Source organism: Condylura cristata, unplaced genomic scaffold (assembly GCF_000260355.1).
Source record: "Condylura cristata isolate star-nosed mole 26May11 unplaced genomic scaffold, ConCri1.0 scaffold00024, whole genome shotgun sequence".
Classification (NCBI taxonomy): domain Eukaryota; kingdom Metazoa; phylum Chordata; class Mammalia; order Eulipotyphla; family Talpidae; genus Condylura; species Condylura cristata.
The window spans coordinates 15,276,362-15,301,971 of NW_004567125.1; the positions used below are offsets into that span (position 1 = coordinate 15,276,362).

The 25,610-nt window shown below is 42.5% G+C and overlaps 2 protein-coding genes across 6 annotated transcripts in view; one reads left to right on the plus strand and one right to left on the minus strand.

Moving 5' to 3' along the window:
- Window positions 1-1,237: 1,237 nt before the first annotated feature.
- On the plus strand, window positions 1,238-23,805 carry ATP1B1 (ATPase, Na+/K+ transporting, beta 1 polypeptide). Its single transcript, XM_004688462.2, has 6 exons — window positions 1,238-1,840; window positions 6,145-6,273; window positions 17,234-17,389; window positions 19,295-19,479; window positions 21,466-21,543; window positions 22,384-23,805. Exons 1-6 carry the CDS (start codon window positions 1,744-1,746, stop codon window positions 22,645-22,647), a joined length of 909 nt encoding a protein of 302 aa, XP_004688519.1. The 5' UTR covers window positions 1,238-1,743; the 3' UTR covers window positions 22,648-23,805.
- The window catches only part of NME7 (NME/NM23 family member 7), a 157,614-nt gene continuing 155,040 nt past the window's right edge, over window positions 23,037-25,610 (minus strand). For 3 of the 5 annotated variants that reach the window (XM_012729101.1, XM_012729099.1, XM_012729100.1), the window contains one exon: window positions 23,037-23,901. In XM_012729101.1, coding sequence (XP_012584555.1) covers window positions 23,869-23,901 — 33 coding nt within the window. In that variant the 3' untranslated portion in view covers window positions 23,037-23,868. The remainder of the gene's footprint in view (window positions 23,902-25,610) is intronic. The other 2 variants (XM_004688461.2, XM_012729102.1) reach the window with 1 other exon arrangement.

The window sequence follows — 25,610 nt, forward strand, 5'->3', positions numbered from 1 at the left end:
AATGTTGCCAGGACCAGCATCCAAGTATCAGTAATTCCTAGCTCCGGGGCTGGGGAATCTGTCTTTCCAGGATGGGCTATATTGTCCCCTGGGACTAGTGCTTCTCTGCAGTGTCTGCAGAGGCACCCCTTAGGATTTCTGCTGTGTCACTGCCCTGAGAAAGATGTGTGAAGCTGCCCAGGAGCTCAGCAGAGGGAAATGAAACCAGAGTTTGGCTTTTCAGCAACAGGGGATAAGGGATGATAAGGGGGATAGAGAGCAGAGAATTGCCGCACAATGACTTGCCATATGAGTTGGGTCTCCCCAATCCCCTTTAGTCCCAGAGTTTATGTCGCAGAACAAAGTGGTCAGCATCCCTAAGGGGGCATAAAATAATTCAGTGAGCATACCAGTCACCAACTGGAAAGCAAGGAGAGTCCTCAGCGACGGTTTCACGTGTAGACATGAGGGGGAGGAGAAATCTAGAATGATGAGAGCCGCTAAGCAGTGGGCTCCTTTCCTATGGAATTATTTGTGGGGGGTGGGGGTGGGGGGTGCTGCTTGGCCCCGTACACCTCCCACCCCTTCCAAGCTATGACTCTAAGTTGCCGCCCTGGGTAGCTTTGGCAATTGTCCCGCTTGAGGTGGTTCAGGCCGCCCACAATGAGCACAGTCAGGCAGTTAGGAGCCGGGACTGCCGGCTGTGCTGGCCTGGAAGGAGAGGGACGGGCCGGAACTGCAACCGCAGTGGCAGGGAGCGCCGAGGGGGCGGCAGGTGCAGGAGCGGAGGGGCGGGGCAGGGCAGAGTCCCCAGCACACTGGCGTCCCGAAATGACCTTCCCCCACCCCGCCTGGGCGTAGCATGGGGGATCAGCAGCGGAGAGAGGCCCGGAGTGCCTGGGGGAGCGTACGCGGGCAGGAAGGGTTGCGGGTCTAGGGTCCCCGGTTCTACGGGATGTAGAGTGAAGCAGGTGCAGGACACCCCACTACGAAAGGAGCGGGTTCGCACGCAGCGGGGAGCAAGGAGGGTGCAGTGCAGGGCTGCCGGCTCTCTCCCAGCCCTTTGCTCCCCGTCTCCCAGTGGGCCCCCCTCTCCAGGCCGCCTCTCTAGCCGCCGCGGCTTCTTTGTGCCGGCCCCGAGCCCGCCCATCGGGACCCAGGCCCCGCCCCCACACTGCGGATTGGCTATCCCAGTCGCTAGTGGGCGGGGCCCTGGGCCTTTGCGGCGCGGTATATAGTAAAGGTAGGGCGTGCGCTCTCAGCCAATTTCTCGGCTCTCTGCGTGTGTTCGCGTGCCGGGGCGGCAGTCCATCTGTCCGTCCTCTCCTCTGACTTTCTCCTGCCCCCTGCCTGTCTCCGCAGAGGTCACAGGAGGTGGGGGCCAAGATTCGTTCTAGGTGGTAGCTGGAGTGGCAGCTGCGGGTTTGCGGAGCCCCTGAGCCCCTTAGGGCGAGGGGAGCGCTTGGCAGACCAAAGAGAGCCCGGGAGCGGCCGTGCGCCCACCAATAGGTGCGGGTCTCGGAGCTGCCGGCCTGCGCGGTCCCTCCCTCCTCCCTCCGCCCCCGCCGCCGCCGCCTCCTCCTCCTCCAGCTTCTGCCTTTGCTCCTGTACCGTGCGTCTGGCACTCGGAGAGCCGCAGCGGTAGCGGCGGCTGCAGCCTGTGGAGAGACAGACCGAGGACGCGGACCAACAGCCGGAGAGGACGTGAGGGCCTGTGCCCAGTCACCCACCCTCAGTCCCTGCGGCAGCTGCTGATTCGTCACCATGGCCCGCGGTAAAGCCAAAGAGGAAGGCAGCTGGAAGAAATTTATCTGGAACTCGGAGAAAAAGGAGTTTCTGGGCAGGACCGGTGGCAGTTGGTGTAAGTACAGGTCCCCGGCTTTGGCCCCAAGCGCCTGGTATTCTCTGGGCGGCGCACCCCCTGCGCGGCTTCACGGACCGCTCGCAGCCTGCGCGTTGGCGAGCGTAGAGGGGGTTAGGGCGGTGGGCCCTGATAATGTCGCACGGGCCTGGGCTTGTCACTCTGCGGATTGCGGAGTCCCCTGCACGCGTGCGGGGTGGAGGGCGGTAGCGTTGAGGCAAAGGGTTCTGAATGTTGTAGCGGCGTTGGTAATTTGCAGTCTACCCGAGCATCGCTTAAACCAGCTCCTCCTGGCAATGATCAGACCCTGGGAGACCGCTAACTCTCTACTTACATTCTTCTCCCAAGTTCTCGGAAAATGAGCGTTGAGGCTTTGAGAGAACCTCATGAAGGTAATGGGATCAAATGCAGATGAGTTTGTATGTATTATAACACCTTTCTACTACTCTAAACATGTACCTCTAAATGAGGGAGTTCGGGGAGAGAGAATCCATCCACACTGCAGTATTTCATAGCTATGCCCAGAGTTTTCCCCCATGACCTCTCCCTGGAGACATCAAGGCCCAGAAATGGCCCATGTCAGGAAGCTCCATGTCAGAATTCCAGTTTCTGAGGCTTGGCTACAGAAACAAGCAAAATGTGGTTTGTTTTCAGTGTCTACAAGATACAGAATCAGTAGCTTGGGTTGATTATAGCAAAGGATTGATCTAAGAAATAAATGGCACAAAGGCAGTAGCAGCTCATCTTAGATGATTTTGGACAGCCTGTTGCTTAGCTGGGTGGACATTGTTTTTTCCCATTGAAAATTAGATACCTTACTTGTTTTTTGCTTCATTACACCAGAAGGCTGACAGTTTTTTTTTTTTAAAGGTCATTTTGAAGGGCAGAGTTGTAGGCAAATGTATAAGAGTCGTGACTGCGGAAGGGTGAGAGGGAGGGAGGGAACTCCCCTCTCCTGCATCACTGCCCCCTCCTCCTTCTCTAATATCATCATCACCACCATTATCATCTACACCACAAGTACCACCACTGCAGCCACCAAGGGAGCCCAGGGTAGGGGCTGGTGCAGTGTTCCTGATTGGGAGAATCTGTGGGCATCAGCAGGAGAATGAGTCAGGGAAATGGTGCTTGGCTGACATTTTGAAATGGGAAGAGCTGGAATATATGATTTTTGTAAAGAAAGAAATAGCAGCTTGCAGTGAGTCTCCCTGGGTTGAAAAGTAAAGGGTTAATAATGCATCACACTTCAAGGATAGTCAAGGTGAAACCTCTTTTCAACTGCGAAGCATAGGTAGCCCTGAGCCAGAAAAATTGCAGGTCCTTCAAGAATTGCCTTTAGCTTTTATTTTATGTTTTATTTGATTCGGAGACTCTGTCCTACAGTGGGATTAGTGCTGTAGTTTCTCATATATCAAGATAGCTCCCTTGTTTTCTTAATGTGGAAGGGGAAACCCAAAGAACTCAGGGTATGTGTAGGTGAACAGCTCCGGGCAGGGCCATCTCCTAGCAACTCCCCATAACTTGAGTGAAGACTGGTGGGGGGTGGGGGCTGCTGCAGATGCAGAATGGGCCCCCTTCTCTGGTTACGGGCCAGGCATGTGCACAGGGTGCAGTTTGTCCTCCAGTGTTTCCTTCTCGTAAAATGTATCCCTGTTCTCATCTCAGTCTCAGGATGATATTTGTTTTAGAGAATAAAGCTATCTGGAACAATTTGTTCTTTAAGTCAGCATTTAATATTATAGCACCTCCATGAGAATGTGTGTGTGAGTGTGAATTTTTGTGTCCTAATACCATATCCAGCAAGGTGTCAATACAATGACTTATGGATTGGGCACAAGGGTGCTATCTCTTCTTTCCTTCCATTTTCCAAGGTGCAGGTGCCAGTTTTTGTTTTGCACTAATATGTCTGCTCTTTACTGGAAATTTAAGAAATGACAGAACCTCTTTTAGGCAGAAAAAAATGTCAGCTCCTTTGGAGAAAATAACACCTCCCCAGCTCTGGGCCCGACATGATGCCCTTGGGATGAGGGCAAGTTGCCCTTGGCTCAGTTTTGCTTATAGGTATATTTTCACCAAGATGGACGCAGGTGTCTTGCCTGTCACCTGCTGGAGAAATTGCAGCACTCAAATCACCTTGTGCTTTCCACCTTTTATTAAGTTAACAGAGGCACTGGTAGGTTTCTATGTTTACCGCTGGGCCCAGATGCCATTTTGTATGTTTGCCTGTGACCCTTTGAAGGGTACTCCTTTTTTTACCTGGAAAACCTTTATGTTGCTTATATTTTTTTAAAAAAGAGAAGAAAAATGTATCTAAAGCTAACCTCCTGTGCCACCCTGACTCATTGGTACAGTTTGTCCTTTTTCTAAAAATTTTTTGAGTAGATGCTGGTGGCCTCTGTCTCTGAACCCCTGTGATAGGCCCCCCATTCCTACATGCTCTTTTCTAAGCAGGTAATCTTCCCATAGTAACTGGGGAGATTTTACTGAGTAATAGAGCAAAAGAGAATAATTCCTCAGTGGCAGGCAGAATGGAAGGCAGGATCTTAAATTTAATCAGGTTGCATGCAGATCAACTTGTTTTTCCATTGCTCTATTTGTATTGCAAATTGTGCCCTCAATTCTGTACCTTTTTACCTTGTTAGAATTAAATATCTAGAGTCCAAGGGATGAGTATAAAATATCCTGGTTAAAAGAGCCAAACGTGGTGAAACTCAGAGCTCCAAGATGAGGCGGGGGGCAGTGATATAATAGGCCCTCACCATTCTCTTCTGACTGTGTTCTATCAACTCTTGCACCTCTTAGGAGCATTCTCTGGAAAAATTTTCCAGATCTGTTGACGTCACAGTCTTGCCATTTGCCTACTGCTGCTTGGATACAGAATGCAGCACTTAACCCTTCTCCTGCTGGGAGGCACTGATTGAGTTGGGCAGCTGTAGTCTCCCCCATTTTTGCCTTATCTTGCTGTCTTTGCCTTTTCCCTTTTTTGCTCTTGATAGAGGCTCATGATAAAACATGTCGCTGTGGTTTTCTATGTGTTTGACTTGTTTTAACAACTCCACAACATGATTCCCCCCAGCAGTTTCTTTGCTGATGAGACAGTGGGGCGTTTACATGCATGGGGGAGGGTAGCCCTGCTCATTCAGGCAGCACGGTGCATCCCGTGCCATCCACACTTACACACTCCTTTTTAGTAATACTTTTCTTATGTGGCTTTTCCCCAAGGACCCCAACATTTAATGCATGAGATCTGGATGTTTGCAGATGTAACCTAAGGCAGCTTTGTGCAGTCATGCCTCAAGCCTGATAACCTTACGGTCCACTTGTTCTCACTTTTGCATTCACATCGAGCTGTTGGGCTGGCACAGGGCTGCCGGGCAATGCCTAGCACAGCCTGTTACTATGCTGCTAATCAGGGAGATAATCCTTGTAAACCAGTAACTGATAGCCTCATTCCAGTCCACAGGTTTTGTGGATTTTTGTTTTGCATCATTTTTTTTTTTTTTTTTTTTTTTGCAGCTGTTTCAGCCTTTGGCCTCCATCCTGTTATCCTGTTCACTGTGGGAAAAAGAAAATGGGTCCTAGCCAGTCAGTCATTATTCTGGGGCCAATCAAAAGATTGAAATGAAAATGGCGCTGGCCACTTTTACTCTCAGATTTTCTTTTTTTCTTCCCATATTAGTCTCCTCCAAGGGAAAGACCATGCAGTTAGTAATACAAATCAGAAATGGGTGAGAACAGCAACAGAACGTCCTTGGGTTTCTCAGCATCTGCCCCTTGGTCCCAGCACACAAACTCTCAGGTATCCAGGCGTCTGGAGAAGCAGTAGAGCTTGAATTGTAAGATTCAAATGTCAAGGGACAAGCAAGCAAAGAAAACACAGGTCTCTATGGGAGCGTATTGTCATATTTGAACAGCATTGCATAAGCACACATGTACAGCCCTAGATTTTATTGATGATCTTCGTGAAAAAATATTTTTAATTTAGGAACTGTTCTTGCTCCTAAAGATTCTTACTTCTAACTGATCTAAGGCTCCTCTTACCTTAACCATCATCCCCAGATATATATGTGCATACACAGTCACACACAGTCATACACATACCTTCTCTCACTCTAGTGGGGGGCTGCCCATCTCCCCATTTTCACCTCACTGTCTGGGAGCAAGTTTCATCATCAACCATGTTGGAGGCACTGGAGAAATCAGCTGGGGAAAGACAGGAAATGCATTCGTCTCGGAGAAGATGATCCTGCATGCCGACTTTGCGGTTGCATCACGCCTTTTGTTTCTGTGTGTTCTCCCTGCAGTTAAGATCCTTCTCTTCTATGTGATATTTTATGGCTGCCTGGCTGGCATCTTCATCGGAACCATCCAAGTGATGCTGCTCACCATCAATGAATTCAAGCCCACTTACCAGGACCGAGTGGCCCCCCCAGGTAAAACAAGTGGGAATAAACTCAGTTCTTTGAGAGGTAAAAAGGGTATTGTTTTTTTAACTGAGAGAATAATTCTTGTGAAGATTGTCTGGGGTAAAGTATTAAACTAAGCCTGGGTAGGAAAAATAGGATCTTCTCTCTGCTGCAGCCAGATCCCTGCCCGCATTGCAGACAGAGACTCTGGAGGTTGCAGACATCTTATTTTCACAGTTCTGCCTGGTCCTCCCCCAAGCCATCACCAGCTGTGTGATGCCCCAAGATGGCCTCCATCACCTTATCCCTAATTCCCAAGGGGTTGGTTAGTGGGACCATCTCTGGGCTTCTCCAACACTAACACATTTTTCACTTTCTTAAAAGGACTATGGCTCAGATAAATCCACTAAAAGAACACTGTGGCTCCTGTTTTAAAAGATTAACTTAGTTTTAGGGACAAGAAGCTCTGAGACTTCAGAGGGCCATTCCCTACTTGTTGTTGTCTCATTTGACCTTGACACAAAAGCACTCTTTCACCTCTTACTCTTTATATGCTTGTTTAATAAGAGGCTCATTGCATTGTTTTCTGGATCCTCTTTGCCATTTAATAACTATCTCCTTTAGTTCTTAAAACTTTGCTTTACACAAAGGTTATCAAAGAAAAATGCCACATGTCTCCCATGGTGGCTCAGGTGCTCTATGTGTAGCATGACCTGTGTGGTCCACACCGGCCCCTAGGCCGTTGTCCTTGTGTCCACTGCTGACGGAAGGGCAGGACAGCGGAGCAGCTACAAAGGTGCTTTTACTGTCTGGATCTACTAATAATCACTCTCTGGAGGACCTAGAATGAAAGAAGGAATGTTGTGTAACTTCTAGGTTCTCACTTTGTAAGTGACCTTGAGGCCGCCATTGTGAGTGTCATGATGTGTCCCTTCTCCACCTCCCCCGGGCAGTGGTTTAGTAACGTTTATGTAGTTGACAGCCTTGTCTTAGCCTCGAGCAGGCTTGATGTAGCAGTGTGGCTGCCTGTCACTAATTTGTTGTGTCCACCTCCTTCTTGAGTATAGGGAAGATGTGGATGGAGGGGACAAGCATCGTCTTTCAGCCCAAGTCAAATCATCCTGTACTGTAAACCAAAAAAAAAAAACAAACAAGTATTTCCAAATAAGCTGAGGTCATGAGAGTTTGGGGAATGGGAGGAGGGGAGGAAGTGTGTAAATATATAAAATGACATAAGCCTACCTAATAATCTAGTGTCCCACTATTTCCCAAAAGAGGTGGCTCCCCGGAGAGGTTGAAATGAGGACCCTGGTGTGTGCACAGAGACGTAGGGTGATCCAGGAACATACTGTACGCTGGCTTTGGGGACGATTACGCCTGGTTTGTTTTTCACATTCTCTTCTGTTACATTTTTATGATAGCATTAGCTGTAATTTATATTTGTGATTTGTGTAGATGCTTTTTTTTTTTTTTTTGCCACTGGAAAGCTGTTCTTCAATCCTGCCACCTTGTAGTAATTCTTATACTCGAAGTCGAAGATGACCACAGAATCTAACTTTTTTGTTTGTTTGTCTCTGAGAGTTAATAAATGGTCCTTGACTATAAAACTTAGGGAATAAGCCTTTCATAAAATAGAAATTTTTCATGTCCTTTGTAGAGAAGGACATTACACTTTTGAAAAGAAATAGCCAAAGTGTTGGACCTTGACCTCGAAAATGACCTTGCTTAGGGAATCTACTGGCGGAGGTGCTTGGCTCTTACAACACCCTCTCTGTCTGCCTCTCTCCCGCCACTTCCTCCAGCCCCTTCCTAAAAGACACATTCTTAGGACCTATATTTAGTGTCCTCACAGCAGTTGAACTGACCTGACCAACCGTCACTTCTCCAGAGGAATGTTGGTGGCTCATCTTGGAAATATGCATTCCTGTCCTCTGGTCTGAGTCACAGAAACAGTGCCTCCCAGGCCCCCATCTTCTCCCTTGTTGCCTTTTTCTGTTTACGGGGTTCATCCATCTTTCCTCTCCCTCATGCCCTCAGCCATCACTTCAGCAGGATACTGTAGGCCAAGCTCCCCTCACCCTTACTTTTCCAAGGGACCTGGCACTCAGTTGAAAATAGCGGTGAGCTTCAAGCAGGGAGCTGGGTCAGCAGAGCTCTGGTGCTCAGAAATGCCATCTGTGGATGTCCCAGAGGCTCTGAGAGACCCCAAATCCACCTCTCCTTGCATCTTTCAGAGCAAATTATAAGAATTTGTGGTTTTGAATAGTAGTCGACAGATTGAACAGATATGTGCAAGAATAACCTGGCTTTAACTTAAGTATCTCTAAGCCTCCATTTTTCTGACAGTTAAATATATACCCAACCTTCATATTCTCACTAGATTACCTTGTGATTTAGAGTTCTACTAAGTAATGTGTGTGAATGTAATCAAATTAACTCGTCATAAAGGTGTAGCACATTTCAGCCTGTATGTCTGTAACTGAATAAATCGATAGGCTAAACATGAAAATCTTAAGGGCTGAATTACAAAATGGAAGTGGAATTAAGAGAAAAATGGATAACATGTACGTAGAGTTTCTTGATTTGAGTGATAGTGGTTAGTCGTGTTGCTGTGGGGTGTTTCTAGAATATTGGAATAGATCTACCCTCTCAACCTGCAAGGCCTCCGCTGAGACATTAGGTTGAAATATGTCTGCTTATTGGCACTTTCATGGCGCCTGACCTAAATCCCAAAGCAATCCCTGCGTTCCTAAGCCATTACACATGGCCCACAATAAAGTTCTCCTGAGAAAGAAAAGCAGCAGAACCTTTGGAGTTGAGCATGGTGCCTCCTTTCATATACTGCTTATCCCCACCCAGCCTCAATTTTCTCTTTTTAAAACTGCAAACAGTAGCCTGTAAGGATTAAATGAAATGATAAATACATGTGAGGTTTTTTTTTTTTTTTTGACATTTAAGGACAGATTTATTAAGAAAAAAGAAGAGGCACCTACAGAGTCATGGCAGGCAGGGCTGCCTCTGGCCACTGATCAAGATGATAAATACTTGTAAAGTGAATAGTACTTTTGGTACTAGGTTTACCTATTGCACTTGGCATCGAGTACTAATGGCCTTTAAAGAAGGTAACTAAAAACCCTTCTATTTGTATAGCCTGACCTCTACTAGTCCATTCTTCCTTTTGAATACGGAATTCTCCAGGCTGTGAGCTACATTTCACACAGCAGGTGTTAGAACCTCAGCTTTCCACATAGTGTTTGGGAGAAGATGGGTGAAGGGACACGACACGTTTAAGAATTTTTCATCTAACCAGTATTGTATTTGTTCTGAATTCTGCTCCTTTAAAAACACCCACACACTGGTGTTTGCCCTTGTCAAGCATTTCTCCTGGGGAGACCCTCTTAGGAAAGCCCTCAGTGGTGGCCAGTTGCATCTTTTCTTATCTGTTAGCACTGTTCAATCTGGAGAGCGGAATCAGCTGTGCAGGAGAGGGCTGAGGCCCAGGTGCACTCCTGCCACGCATGCTCCCCCTAAGCAGGCCCTGTACCTGATTTGACCCTCCTGGCTTTGTTGCCTGCCCCAACACTACGCAGCGAGTAATGGAAAGTCTCCCCTCCCCATGCCACTGTCCTTTCCTCACTGCCCTCAGTAAGCCATGGTGGAATGGAATCAAGGTCACTGTGTGTCACCATGGATCCTGGGGAGATTCCCAGCTGCCTGCTGCCTGGTATACAGGTATGAAAGTCTAAGCTGCTTGCTACTGCTTAAGGCAGGAGTGATTTTTTGTTTTGCTTTAAAGTGAAGATGGCTCAGTTCTGTAGAATTCATTTTATGAAGGTTTTATTCTGACTTTGTAGGGACGTGCCCTGAGGGAGGTGCAAGAGGAAGGTGGGTGAAAACCAGCAGACCCTACTGGTGTTGGTACAGATAGTTGTCATCCTGATTCTGAGAGGAAAATGTCTTGAATTCCCTTTGAGTAGATGCTATTGTGATTCAAATTTCAGGGGGATTAAGTACAATTCTTGAAATGTCATTACATCATTTTCAGAAATGCTTTCCCTACCTTCTCCCCCCACCCTTCCCCCCGCCCCCCCCCCACAAAGATTATACCACACTCTTTCTCTTACACTTCCATTTCAAAGAAGGAATTGGAAACACTTGACTTCCTTTTACTCTGGAAGAGTTGTGCCAAGAAAAGTGCCAGAAAGGTATTTTTCTGCTGTTTTCAGTTAAATCCATTGATTTGTAATTGGTGCGCACACTTGATAAATATACTCTGTTCTCCAGGCCAGCTGCATCTCATATCCGCTTTCCTTTTCTCAGGACTTCTTAGATGGAGCCTGCCCACCTGCTCAGGGTTTGAGATACTGGGTGAGCTACCATTGGTGGCAGTTAGGATTTCTGGAAGTTTCTACCCAGAATGTAAAGGGTGTAGGCTGAACATTCCAAGTGCTTACTCCTCATTGTGTCCCCACCTCACTGGTTTCAACATCTCACCTCTCTGTGTTGCTATTTCTTCATTTTTAAAGAAGAGGGAACAACCTGTGAGTCAGCTTTTTGGGCATACAGGATGCCTAATGATTAACTTAAAAGTGTTATTGGAACCACAAAAAAATGGAACTCTCTATGCTTACTTTATAACTCATGAGCAAGGGCTCATCTCACCCAGACAAGACGAGAGGGAAGTTGTGGAGGTGAGCCTCAGAACAGATATAGCTCATCTAGTGACGTTAATCAGAAAAGCTTCTCTCTTCCCACATACATGTAGGAGCAGAGATCATCAAGTAGCATGTATGGTATGATGTATTTCATATGAACAATCATCATATTGTTGTATTTAGACAAGTGAAATAAGCTGTAAGTGCTTGTTTTTTAGTTAGGCATTGAACAGAAAAGCGTAATTCATTAATGTAAATTACTGGGATTTGACTGTATTTTCATGTAATAAAAGTGATACTGTTTTCTTGGGAAGACACAATTTTGAACTATACAAAATTGCAAAGATAGTTCCTTGTGAAGTTACATATGCTGCTTAAGGTAGATCCTCAGAGCTAAATAATTCTCTCTGCTGACCTGAACATGAATATGCAGCCACAAGGAAAAGTCAGCTAATAAAGGATAATTCCATGTAAGTGGTAAAAGGCCGTCAGCGAGCATCTGGCTCAAACAGAAGATTTCAATATGCCAGTGCTGCTGAACATTCAGGTAAGGTGCAGAGACAGTCCGGCAAGTTGCTTTTCAAAGACTTTTCAAAAGGAACCTCAACGTGTGGGAGGGTGTATAGCCAGGCTGATTCACATGACTGATCCCACCCAGGTGAGCCTTGTGAACAGAACCTTGTCCAAGGTGAGGAAAAGGCTGCTGGATTCCAGAAAGCAGAGGCAGCTTTTCCCCTGTGACTTGCCTGTGTTTTGTTAGGTAAATTGATACTAATCCTAAAGATGTAAAATCAAAATGAAAAACCAACCCCCATAAATATTATAATGGCATTTGGGAGAAGGCAATTGTGTAAATACACAAGTTTATTATCTTTATATACAGAGAGCTATCCGTCACTTTCTACATGCTTATATGTGCACATATATATGATTGTGTGTAAAACTATGCCCATTTTTTTAAGCTAGAATTTATGTTTCAAGGTGGACTGCACAGGTGGATATGGGACACATATTTTGCGTGCACAGCTAAAGTTATGTTTCTTTGCCTCCAGTGCTCTTGCTAGTCTGACCTGTCTCCTCTTGAAGGTTTCTATGGGAAATGATGCCCATTTGGAGCATACTAAGTCCTCACTTAATGATGTCCAGAGGTTTTGGTAATAGTGACTTTAAGTGAAACCTTGTCTAATAAAAGCAGCTCTTTGAATGGCATCATTTTTTTCAATGCTGGCTGGGACTGCTGTTTTCTCATTAACATTATATCTAAAGAACTTTATTTGAAAATCTGCTGTATGGCATACTGACCTGTGGGACCTAGGTGATAGGAACAAGCAGCTGTGCTTTGGGATTCGTTTGAATAGCTGTTGTAAAGGTTAAGATAGTTGTATTCTAGTTAAAGTACTTTAAACTCACAAATAGATTGAGAAGTTATAAACTTTACCACATTATAAACTTAACTGGAAACAAAATGTATCATGAAAAGGCTCTTTTATTCTTTTCTTTCCCTCCACTTTTACTGCTTATTCTCTTTTGCTATGAGCACCTACAGCTAAAGATTGTTTTCTTTACTTATTTCTAAGGAAGTAGGAAATCAAGAAAAGGCAAGTGCGATTCTAAAAAGCAAAGTGTGAAGCCAAAGATTTCCTTTAATCCCCTGTCTTACCTATAATGAGTTGACATTAAATCAAATGTTAAAGTTTCTATATTCATAACACTATTTCAGTACCTTTAAATGGCTTTCCTAAGTAATAACCAATGTGTAATTGATGGCAAAAATATGTCAACATTATAAAGAGCTCAGCATGGCTAATGTCATTTCAAGTCAAAAGACAGGAAAAGCAAAGAATAGATGTTTTTCCCGGAGTGTTCTATTATAAGCCTCTGGGAGTTCCATAGCAAACAGAGTTTATCCTTGTCCAAAGCTGTAAATAACAACTTTAAGATGTGGGTAATTTATAGAGGGACAAGCTAAGAGTATCCAATGTTGTGTGAAGACAGTCACCAAGAACCCTGCTTAGCAAAGTGGGGTTTGTCTAACCCTTCGAGAATGTCATAATTGAGGAATTTGTGGGTGTGCTCAAGACAGTTGTCAGATCAAGTTCCACTCCTTGCTATCTCTTCTTTCCATTAGTCTGATAATGCAAAGTAAATGATTTAAAGGATTTATACATCAGACCAGGGATCCTTGATCTGCCTCTGAAAGGTATGTATTTACTTCAGAGAACTTTTGAAAAGAGGAATTTTCCTAACAGTTTGGAGATGATCTTATCAGGGAACTCTCCTAATTGAGATTATCAAGAACAGAACTGGCCAGGGGGTTGATTTCTGCTAGCTCCCAGGAAGAATAAGTCTCAGATCATCAGCTTGATGGGCAAAGAAAAGAGAAATGACAGATGTAGTGGATGATGGAGTGAAAGACCTTAAAGAAATCTTAAGAGAGAAGAGCATATGCCCAGGAAGTAGTGGCCACCTTTGACTGTTGGGGGTCCTCCTGGATAAGTAAGGGTTTATGGAGAGGGACTGATTGCAGGGTGTAAACTCACACCTAGTAGGCTTCTTTTCTGAAGGCAGTACTTAGGTCAGAGTTGTGTATCTCAAAAGGATGGTCACTAAAACTTATGTTAGCTACACCTTCTAAGACCATCAGAGACTCCAGAGGGAAACTTGAGCCTTTGGAAGTGCACAAGACATGTCTGTGCTCCAGTGCTCTGTCATTCCTGGCTCCTTCGGCAAGATATTACTTAAAATGGCAGGCACAAAGCAGCCCTTGGCCCAAGGTCTAATCCAGCTGGGCAAGTCATAGGATCATGAGACCTGATCTTAACCATCCAGTTCGGCTTTTGCTTAGTGTCTCCAGTTTCTGATGCTCCTCTGTACATGACGCAACCAAACTCCTTAAGCATCTTTTGTGCGTTTTTCTCACATAATATACAGGCTTGACAGGGCTCAGATCATGAGCCTGAAGGATTCAGGCTTTTAGGCAGACATTAATATGATTCAAATACTTGATGTTTAAGGTTTCTTTGCCTATTCTAAAGAGACATGAGATCGATTGTGTCTCCCTCTTTCTGAACTAGTAATACTATTATGCATGTAATTATAATCAGATCTTTGATGATTGACAACAGAGATACTATTAAGGATGGGCTGGTAGAATTTTCTGGGTAAACCTAAACTTAGCTTTGCCCATAGTTCTTTGGCTTCTGGAAAATGAACTAGCAGTTCCATTTTTTTTGTAAGTAACCCATAGCAGTGAGGGGAATTGATGCGTTGGAGTCTCACCTGTATAACCTGCTCTCTCATAATGATGGAAACTATTGGCATTTTACATATTCCTGCCTCCTCTTCCTTCTCTCCTTTTTTTCTCTGGGAACATTTGAGAAGTACAGGGAGGCATCACCAAGTGCCAGGCATATATTCTAAGAAATTCATTCTTAGGTGATTTTGTAGTTATGCAAATGAACATCATAAAGTGCTTTGCACAAACCTAGATGGCAAAAGGCTATATATGTTACAGCCTGTGGGGGACACTGTGCTCAGTGTGGCCACCATTGACCCAAAGGTGGATAAGTGTTGCATGAATGTGTGTCAGTTCCTCATACACATCCAGGAAATGGGGCTTTGCACAGGTGCTGGAAAAAGAATGTAGAAACATCCAGAAAGTGAGAGGCAAGTTGCTGGGGAGGACGAGTGAAGCAGGGCCAGAGGGGTCATTGCCCTGAGTGACACTCAACCTGCAGTTTAGCTCCTACCATGTTTACTCGCCACATGACCTTCTAGGTTCACTTTCCTCTTTTTCACTTGCTGGGTGAGACTCTCCAAACCTCACAATGAGGTCATTGACATTTTGTTAGCGTTCTGTATTTTGCTGTGTCACCACCACACTGACGATGGCACAATTGAAAATGATCATGCTGACATCCCCTAAGCCAGTTCTTCCCCACCTTCCCCATTTCTGAAGGTGAGAGGAGCCCGCTCCTTGGCTTCTGACACTTGCCTGTCTCCTCCTCTTCCCCCTTTCTCTATCTACCACTATCATGCGGTTTCTTCGCAACTCTGGAGACACTGTTACCCGGTATTCCTGGATCTTCTCTGTGTCCACATCTGCTCTGCTTTCCTATCCCACCCTCATTCTCATCCACAAAATGCCACAAATAGGCACACCCCCTGCCTGACAGATCCAGAGGCACTGATGTCCGATTCTCCCAGCTTCTCTACCACTGACTCCTTCAGTGCCAGAAGTCCCTCAGACTCCATTCTCCTGACTTCAGGATTATTCTAGAATCACCCCCTAACCCCCACTCTTTCCTCCAGACTTCTGCTAATAACTCTGGCTTTGAGCTACCTCTGTGCTACTCCCAAGTCTAGGCAAGTCACCATGACTTAAATGTCTTATCGACAGCTCAAACTAGGCACTACTAGCTAGGCCCTCTTTACCAGACAGGCTCATGCATGGATTCCCAGTGGAAGCTTCTACTCATCTTTATGTACTTTATTTTTTAAGGTAGCTATTATTTTTTGTTGTATTTCTTCTTAGCACTATCAGTGATCACAGTGTCAATTTTCTAACTTAATACAATTATTCAGGGTCTATTTTGATTGCTTTACCATACCAACAATCTTCTGTGGCTTTAAGTATTAAAACATTTTCATTTTAGAAATAAAATCTTCATTCCATTGAAGATGTTTTATGAGAAAATTCAGCTACTTCTGCTTTTTGACTCCTTCCTGTTACTGTTCATAGCTTTTCTCCTCTGAATTCCTCAGATTTCACATCAACTTTTTTGAGATAATTCTTAATGTCTCTCCTAAAGTAGCTTGTTTTAGATAACCCCTCTGTCTGGTTCCTATTCCTTGCTGGCTGCTTCCTCCAGGGAATAATAAACATGGAAGAACTTGCCCATGCAGCCCCCTAAGTGGGCTCGCCCTCTCATTATTTAACCACTTTTGAAGCTCAAAATCCTCCTTAATCACTAGAAAAAAAGTAACAGCCATTTAGCTCAGCCCTGATTGAAGCTTGTTGGCAAATCTCACCATAGTACTGCTCAGTAGTGACGATGTTCTAGTGTCACTTCAACTATGCCATTGACTTCATGTATGTGTCGCTATTGTCACTCTTGGGTTTTAATTACCCAAAGCAGTGGTCCTCAAACTAGGAGCTCACCAAACTTATTAAACAGAGATTCTCAAGTTCCACTCAGAAATGATGATTTAGTGGGTCTGGAGCGGCTACTGTGAATCTGACAGGCCCGGGGACAGAGATGTGGGTGCTCTGAAGGACCAAACAGGCTACTTTATGAGCCCAGCACTTTAAGGACAGGACCAGGAATAGGGACGCAAGGAGGTTTATCAGGCTGAGCAAATAAAAACACAGAGGCCCAATTAAATTTGAGTTTCAGATAAATCACAGATAGTATGTTGCAAGTATTACGTGGGGCACATATATTTAGAATTTATTTGTGGTTTATCTGAAGTTCACATTTAACCAGGAATCTAATATTTACCTGACAGCCCTTGAGTAGAATGCAGTTGTGAGACTCCATCATTAAGCCCAGTGTTGTGTGGGTCCTGGGTAGTGTCAATGAAATATCTAATCAGGGCAGGGGACTTTTGGAAATTAAGGCGTCACAAAAGCTGAAGAAAGAGTGAAAACCCCAGGTGCACGTACTTTGAATTTTACTAATTGACTCAGAATAACCACTTACTTTTAGAGTAGAAAACATAATTGTATATCAAGCTCATATTGCTCCAGTTTAGGTTAAAACATCCAAATATCCCTACTGAATACTCTTGGTTTTGTTATGTTTGGAATGGTTCATAAATTCTTTGACAAAGAGGAGTATAAAGACAACCATTGTGCTCAAGAGCTTACATGCACGGATGGTTGTGCCAGGGATGGGAAAGCAGCTGGCACGTTAGCTAGCAGAGTAGTTTGTGAATATGGGCACGTGAGTACTGGAAGGGTGGTAGGCTTTGGTGTACAGTATACTTAGGTTGGAATTCTGGTTCCACCACTTTGTTTGTGACCTTGGGCCTGGTACTTGACCTTTCTGTGCAAGAAGTGTTTTCATTCATATAGTGGACATAATGCCTTATGAAATGCTGCTGGGGGATTTATATGATATATGATATTAAGAGAGTTACTGATAATTAGGTACTTCATCTAAATTACAAAGAAATGGTTTCACACAAAGGTAATCATTTAACCCATTCTTTCTCAGCCAGGAGGGAGCCAGGTATGTTTTGTACATAGGCTGCTTCTCAGTTTTCTTGGTTAACTGCCTTTCCTCTAATGATCCTCTTACATGTGTGTGTTTCCTCTCTCCCTGGTCTAGGCTTAACACAGATTCCTCAGATCCAAAAGACTGAAATTTCCTTCCGTCCTAATGATCCCAAGAGCTATGAGGCATATGTTCTGAACATAGTCAGATTCCTGGAAAAATACAGTGAGATGTCCCAGAAGGATAACATGGTTTTCGAAGATTGTGGCAGTAAGTAGATATTTTGGGTGTGGGTGGTTGGGCAGGACTTATTTCCCATTTCTCTTTGTTGTTTAATGATGGAAAGATTCTCATGTAATAATTAAAAGACTGAACTCTGGATATTCTGAAAGGACACTGTTTTAAACAGGAAGATTCATGGTTTACCTAGATGCCATGGAAGAAACAATAGAACTGCAAGTGTTATCATCTGTCTCTGAAAGATGTCTTAATTTAAATATTTATTTTTGTAGATCTAGAGTATAGGTCTGAGGTATAGGAGGGTGAGAATTCACCAGAGACAGAGTGGGGAACAGAACAGGCAGATGTACTGAAATACATTGCTGAAGGGAGCAGCGGGCGAGACAGGAGAGGTCTGCTGTGCCATATGTGGGTCAGCTCCCTGGCCAAGGGAAATCTCAAGCCCCAATGGTGATTGCTGACTTAACCCTTTGCCTGCAAGGAACAGCCCAAGCTGTCTTACTTTAAAACTTTTACACATTTCTTCCACTACTCAGACGTGGGTTTTCATTTTCCGATTCCCACCTTACCCCCTCCCGCCCCTTATAACAGAGGACGCGGGTCTTTCACTTACCGATGACCCTTTGATATAAGTAACTGTAACAACACTGATACCAGTGAATTGATGAAGAAGGGTTTATGGTACAGTATACTTTATAGATCTTGGCTGGAATGCTAATAAGCTATGTTGTGGGCTACTGAGCATATAGATAATGAAATAATGATGATAAAGAATGGCTTTAGTAGTACACATTCTCCTTGCTACACAGAGTGTGGGTTTCCCAGACATGGCGTCAGACCTACCAAAACAAAATGCCATTCTGAATTACTAGGTGATTATCAGTCCTTGGGGTTCAGTTCAAGCACTTAGCAACTCCAATACTTCAGATGGCAGACTGTTGCATGGTGATATCGAGGGGAGAGAATTGCCATTTCAGTCATCTTGAAAAGATTTACTCATTTAAAAGTTTTTAGTACATTTTTCTCATTAGAATCTAAATTAAGTTTTTGTCTTCCTTTGCAGTAATAAAAGGCATAAATGAATGATAATCATGGTGAATCACTTATAGGAGAGGGAATGAGTTGAGGCACTTTCCTAACTGAAGGGAAGATAATCTATAAACTTAAAAAACAGATAGAAATTTTGATACTGGCATCAGTTTCCTGTAGGGGACTTTGTGTTAGCTTTGAATTATTCATTCCTTCTGCCTTTGATGTACAGATAAAACAATGCAACAATACAGTTTCTCAGTTGCATAAGTGCTTATAAGAATTCACAGCTTAAGATAAATTTTTATAACTTGATTGGTGGTTGAAAAGAGAAAAAAACACTTTCTTCTCCTACTCCCTTCTAATATACTAATTAGGGTCACAGCTCCAGAAAATTCTTTCTGGCTTATTTCACTAAGCATGATCTTTTCCAGTTCTATACATTACAGCTCCAGAAAATTCTAAGCAGAAACACTTCTAGTTTTGAAAATTATTGAAGCCCTTTTAATTTGTGTTCTAATTATAATATCCATATTGAACTAAGCTGATGCTGACCTGTGTAAATGAAGAGTGATCCAGTTTCCCTCTAGTCTTCTAAATAGCTGACTCATGCATTATTTAAAGGAAGGGAAATACTGCCAGAGACAAAACATCATGCACTGATCATCAAGTACCATGAAGCTTTGGTGTTGGGTCATGTATTAAATACTGCTTTTGGTAAAATACATTTTTAATGTTGGTGAAGAGATGACAGATGGTTTGCTGAAAGCCCTTGCTTAATTCAGACAATGCATTCAGTGTTGCGTAGCATTATCGTCTTAGGAGAGGTACTGATGACAAGAAAACTCTTTCTCAGTGGTGCTAGGGAACTGTTGGTACAATGTGGAAATGTGTTTGCTTTTTCAGATGTACCCAGTGAACTCAAAGAACGAGGAGAATACAACAATGAACGAGGAGAGCGGAAAGTCTGCAGGTTCAAGCTTGAATGGTTGGGAAATTGCTCTGGAATAAATGATGAATCTTATGGCTACAAAGAGGGCAAACCGTGCATCATTATAAAGCTCAACCGAGTTCTGGGTTTCAAACCTAAGGCAAGTAATGTTTTAATCGTAGATGTTAGAGGAACTTGGATAAAGAACCTTCTTAGTATTAGGAAGCTTTAAAGTAGACTGAGTGACAGTTTTGAAGCCCCAGTCTATAGAGTAACACCAAACACTTCTGCATGTGCCTTGAAATTCTCGTAATCTTTTATAATGTTATGAGTAATTGCAAGTGACAGAACCCAACTCTTAATTCTATGGTCCCATTCTTAATATTTCTATTATAGTCTTAATGATGCTGTATTCTATAATATGAACTCTTTAAAAGTAAAATTAGAAAAGGTATTTTAAAATTGGAAAAAAAAAAAACAAAAAAACACCTGAATGGGTAATCACATTGACTCAGATTCTCTTGTGGCCTGAGTATTTTTAAAGCTGTATGGTAGTCTGGGGGGAAAAAAAAAGTCCCCTATGAATGAAGACTTATTGCAAAATTAGAAATCAACCACTATTTAGATTGTTTTTTTGGTATCACTGCTTTTAAATGGGTATACATTACCTGAGATCACTGAGAAATGGCAAATTGCCATTCACCATTTGGTCAGATAGTTATTCAAAAGAAGGGGAAAAAATGGTGGTGTCTGCTCTTATAAAGTTTATTCTCTCATTCTCTCCATCACCCCCATCATTAATAAGTAATCCTGTCCCTTCCCTATGAGGCATGACTTCCTTAAGTTGTCCGTGAGGACAATGACATTATGAGTGCCATTTTACATTCTGATAGGAATCAACCGATATATACTGAGATAAATGAACAAACCCACTTTGTTTCTGGAATCTGATTTTTATCCACTTGTTTTCTAAAGTATGACATTAATGTATTTCCACAATGCTTGTTGCCCATTAATATTTTACAAAGAATACCATATAGAGAAGGAAAGGTTAATTAACTGACTGAGGCATTCAAATTCTTTTATTGTCAGCAGAGACAAAAACGGATGAATGAGTGAATGGGGGGTTTCCTAGCTGGTTTACTAGATTCCCTACAAAAATGAATGCACGTCTAACAGAAGGCTAATCTTGCCATACAGCTATAACAGCAAAAAAAAAAAAAAAAAAAAAGTGACAACCATTATGTTGCAATTATTATAGTTGACATTCATATTACTAAAATAGAATCCTCCACCAAGATAAATGATTTATTTAGAGATGAAAGAAAGGGATTGGTGTAGTGTTTGCAAAGGACAACTAATCCAAATCTTTGATCTCTGAAACCTTGCTTTTGATAATTCCTCTTCAAAAATATTGAGTGATATTTGTACCCTATAATGTGGTTCATCAAGTCTGTTGTCCTATATTTCTCCTCCCCCATCTATAGACACATTTGTTATACATTGTTACTTGATCAGTATTTGTCCTTTATTTGGTCTCCATTTTTGTAATCCATTACCACTTTCTAATTTATTACCCCAAATCAATTCTCCAACTTCAATACAACTACTGCTTTGTTGTTGGCATTGTTTTTGTCAGTGATGATAGTTCTCTAGCATCCCACTGGAAAATCTTAAAGAAAACAGATTCTAAGAGAGAGAAAAACCTACTTGAAAAAAAGCACACTTGAAGGAAAAATGTGGCATTATTTTGCATGACTCAGGAGAAAAAGCCTGTTTTAGAGAAAGAAAAATGTTAGTCAAGTTTTCCATCTAGTTACTAAAATTGTCACAAACAAGGAGTATTGTTAGTCAACTTTTATTTCTCAATAAAAAAGGAAAACATAATGGGTTACCATTAGAAATTCCATTTATTACTGGGCTAAATCATTGCTTCGTTGTAGTGTTCACAAGACTTGGCCACTTCTCTTTTAGTAAATTATAACATGAACCTTTCTGAGAGAGGCTGGTTAGGGAGTCTCTCATTCTGCTTTCCTGGAGGGTTTTATAATTTCATTTGACCTGTTGTGACCACCATGTACTTGTTTTTCAGAAATCTGAAAAGTTGTGTACAAGCTTACTAACCAAACATGGGTTTTATTTCCAGCCTCCCAAGAATGAGTCTTTAGAGGCTTACCCAATGAAGTATAGTCCTTATGTCCTGCCTGTCCAGTGCACTGGCAAGGTAAGGTGATACTAAGTTCCTTAGAGTGGAGTGGGGGAAGAGGGCAAGGATGAATGAGACTGTTTTAAGTTAGAGGTACAATTTTAACATGGGAAATAAGAAACACTGCTTTCAGGAATTAGTGTCAGTCAGTTGTATATTGGGGGAAACTGAAGAAAACAAAGATGTAACAGGAATAAAATCACGTCAGTTTCTCCACTGGAACAGGAAACAAATATGTGAATGTAACAAACTGGAATAATAATTTGTAAAACTGCAAGGTGCACTAGCTCATATAAGTGCTTGTCTGATACTCATGGTATATTAAAAATTATAGGCTAATGTTTTTTTGACAGTTCACAGAAATTTGTGGTCTTAGGCTTTCTTTAAAAAATATTGAAAGATGTTTTTTTCTGTAGCAATAAAAGCAAATACTTGATGGGTTATTCAGAGGGAGGTGCCAAGAAAGGAAATGGACACAAGAAAATCATGCAAACGGTTAAACCTTTGATAACACCAGAAATATTCATTGGGCCCTCACCAGTGGATTTCTGACTTGATTTTCTAGAAAGTTGTATTAATGAAGTGCTTGGTTGACCATTGCTGTAGGTCTCTATTTGTACAATGAGACTGGTCTCCCTTTAATAACCATTTCTCAGGGCTGCTATGGGTTGGACTGAGTCTGTTTTTCACATGCTGGATACCATGGCAGTGTCCTCTGGGAGTTAATGTTAATTCACCTGCTTCTGGAGGAGGTTGGAGCTGTTGTACCTGTCAGGATGAAAAGCCTTGCTTGTTTGAGAGTGCAAAAACTAATCCAGGCTGTGAAACACTAAAATCTCATTTCCCTCTGGTTTTCAGCGAGAGGAAGATAAGGATAAAGTTGGAAACGTGGAATATTTCGGACTGGGTGGCTATGCTGGCTTTCCCCTGCAGTATTACCCCTACTATGGCAAACTCCTACAGCCCCGCTATCTGCAGCCCCTGCTGGCTGTACAGTTCACCAACCTCACCATGGACACTGAAGTTCGCATTGAGTGTAAGGCATATGGTGAGAACATTGGGTACAGTGAGAAAGACCGTTTTCAGGGACGTTTTGATGTAAAAATTGAAGTTAAGAGCTGATCACAAGCACAAATCTTTCCCACTAGCCATTTAAACCATTAAAAAGATACAAAAACAAAACCTACTAGTCTTGAACAAACTGTCATACGTATGGGACCTACACTTAATCTATATGCTTTACACTAGCTTTCTGCATTTAATAGGTTAGAATGTAAATTTAAAGTGTAGCAATAGCAACAAAATATTTATTCTACTGTAAATGACAAAAGAAAAATAAAAATTGAGCCTTGGGACGTGCCCATTTTTACTGTAAATTATGATTCCATAACTGACTTGTAGTAAGCAGTGTTTCTGGCCCCTAAGTATTGCTGCCTTGTGTATTTTATTTAGTGTACAGTACTATAGGTGCACACACTGGTCATTTTTCAAGCCATGTTTTATCATATCTGTTTTCTACTTTATGTGAGCAAGATTCGCTGTCCAAGGTGTAAATATTCAATGGGAATAAAACTGGCATGGTACTTTTTTGTTTTGGTTTGGCTCTTTCAAAGATAATGGCCCATCAATGAGCATTTTTAACACTCCATAGTCTTTTCCTGTGGTGTTAGGTCTTCCCCCTTTTTTTTTTTCCCCTGGGGCTGGGGGTGGGGTGGGGTGGGCTGTCATGGGGGAACTGCCCTTTAAATTTTAAGTGACAGTACAGAAAAACACACAGAGGTGATGGGTTGTGCTGTGCTTTGTATTGGATGCTGTCTCCACATCTTCCCTCGTCCTCCAGTACGTTCCGAAGCTATGTATGAGATCCGGAGAGTCCGTCACTTTGGCTAGTGGCAGGGCTAGTTAATTTGCTTTGTACGTTTTCTTTTACTTTCCTTCTTTCCTTTCTCTGGAGGCATCACATGCTGGTGCTGTCTTTATGAATGTTTTAACCATTTTCATGGTGGAAGAATTTTATATTTATGCAGTTGTACAATTTTATTTTTTTCTGCAAGAAAAAGTGTAATGTATGAAATAAACCAAAGTCACTTGTTTGAAAATAAATCTTTATTTTGGACTTTATAAAAAGCAATGCAGTACCCCATAGACCGGTGTTAAATGTTGTCTACAGTGCAAAATCCATGTTCTAACATATGTAATAATTGCCAGGAGTACAGTGCTCTTGTTGATCTTGTATTCAGTCAGGTTAAAACAACGGACAATAAATGAATGAACACATTCCTCATGTGTGTGATTCACTCTTGTCTCAGTGCCTCAGTTTGTGATTTTTTATTTTCTATACTGCTAATTATCCAAGATCTTGAAGAAATACTGAACCTGAAAGAAAGGCAAATACACGATTTCACTCATTTGTGTGTAATTTCCATCTTTTCCAAGGGTGGGTTCAGGACACTAGATTACCAAAGCAACCCCTTCCCCAAGAGACAATGAACTTAATCAGATGCAGAGACTTAAATGAGTGAAGTTTTAAGTTCAGGTTTAGAAAATATTTTACAGTGCTGCTTCATTTAGGTATGTCTAAAAAAACCCACAATTGTTAGTAGTTCAGTTCTATTTCTTTTTTGTTTTAATGAGTTAAGCTTTGCAGTCAGTAAACTAAGAAGGTTTACATCCTGTTTTTGGGTTCATGATTTGACCTAAATTCTTATTTAGCCATATTTAAAAATTAGCTTTCATATGATGGAAAGTAAAAATAAAACTTTTACAAAAGCATTATCTAAGTATAACTGAGCTGAAGATTTCGTATCATTTAACTAACATGGAAAAAAACCCAGGGTAAATCGAGGCATCTTTCTGAAAATGAAAACCTTTCACAAGGCCTGTGCGGCCAGAGCTCAAATAAATCTTTCCTGCCTCAGGCGGGACCTGAGAAATGCCTTTAGTGAGAAGTGTCCTCTACCTGCGCTGCCCTCTGCACACAGAGGCTACTAACCACATCCGTGACAGCACAGCTCGTTCAGCGTAAATTCCACTTGATCACCCTGCATTTAAAATCCTGCTGATCTGCTTCTCTTGTTTGCTTTTTAAAAATGCCTGAACTATGATCGAGGACTTTTGGTGCCTTGGTGATGGGTGTGGTGTAACACACTCCTAAAGGGTGTGATCCTGTACCTGTAAACTTTATACATTGTAAAGCAATGTTGCCTTCATCTAAAATATATGCATTACCTGAGAATTTGCTATCTCTAGAACAGCAAGTCATGTGATGGCAAATTAATACCAGAGGAACAATGACTCCATTTGACAACAACAAAGGGAACTGGGAAATGACACAGCTGCAATGTCTGAAGAGCACTCTAACAACTGACGCCTTACAGCAAAGCCTATCCACTAACAGCATACCCACATAAAGCTGTTTTTCTCGAAAGTAACCCACCCATTTGTAGAAACAGGTTATCATTGCTATAACAAAACATGGTTTGTCTTGCTGAGACATCAACTCGTTCTGTAGGTAGTACATGAGTACTCGATATGTGATGTTCATGAACCAAAGGTTTAAGTGAGATTTTTTTTCCAAACTGGAAAACTTTTTTTGAGGCTTTTCCAAGTTCATCTTGGTCAAACTTTATCCTTCATGAAGTACAGTGTAGCTTCTGTTTTAAACCGTGTGTGTGTGTGTGTGTGTGTGACAGAGAGAGAGAGAGAGAGAGAGAGAAATAAGTTCACACTCTCTTTGCCTATCACCTCCAAGGCTCAGTCCAAATCTTGCCTCCCTGTAAAGTCTTCAGACTTTCCACCCATGATCCTCAAGGTTATATCACCACTAGAAGACTGGGGAATGTGGTTTGTATTTTTTGACTCAACCAGTATTTGTTGGCTGCTAGGGATGGATCTATGAGTGAACTCATCATGCAAATCTCTCTTCCTTCTGCAGCTCACGTGCTAGTTTTAAATGATTGCATGTTTCTGGATCTCTTCTATACATTTGCTGTATCTTTCTTTTGTGTTACCAGTTTTACTCCATTCCTCATGAGATAGTACATTTTGGATGGAGTTTTGTAAAAGCACAGTACCATATAACTTAA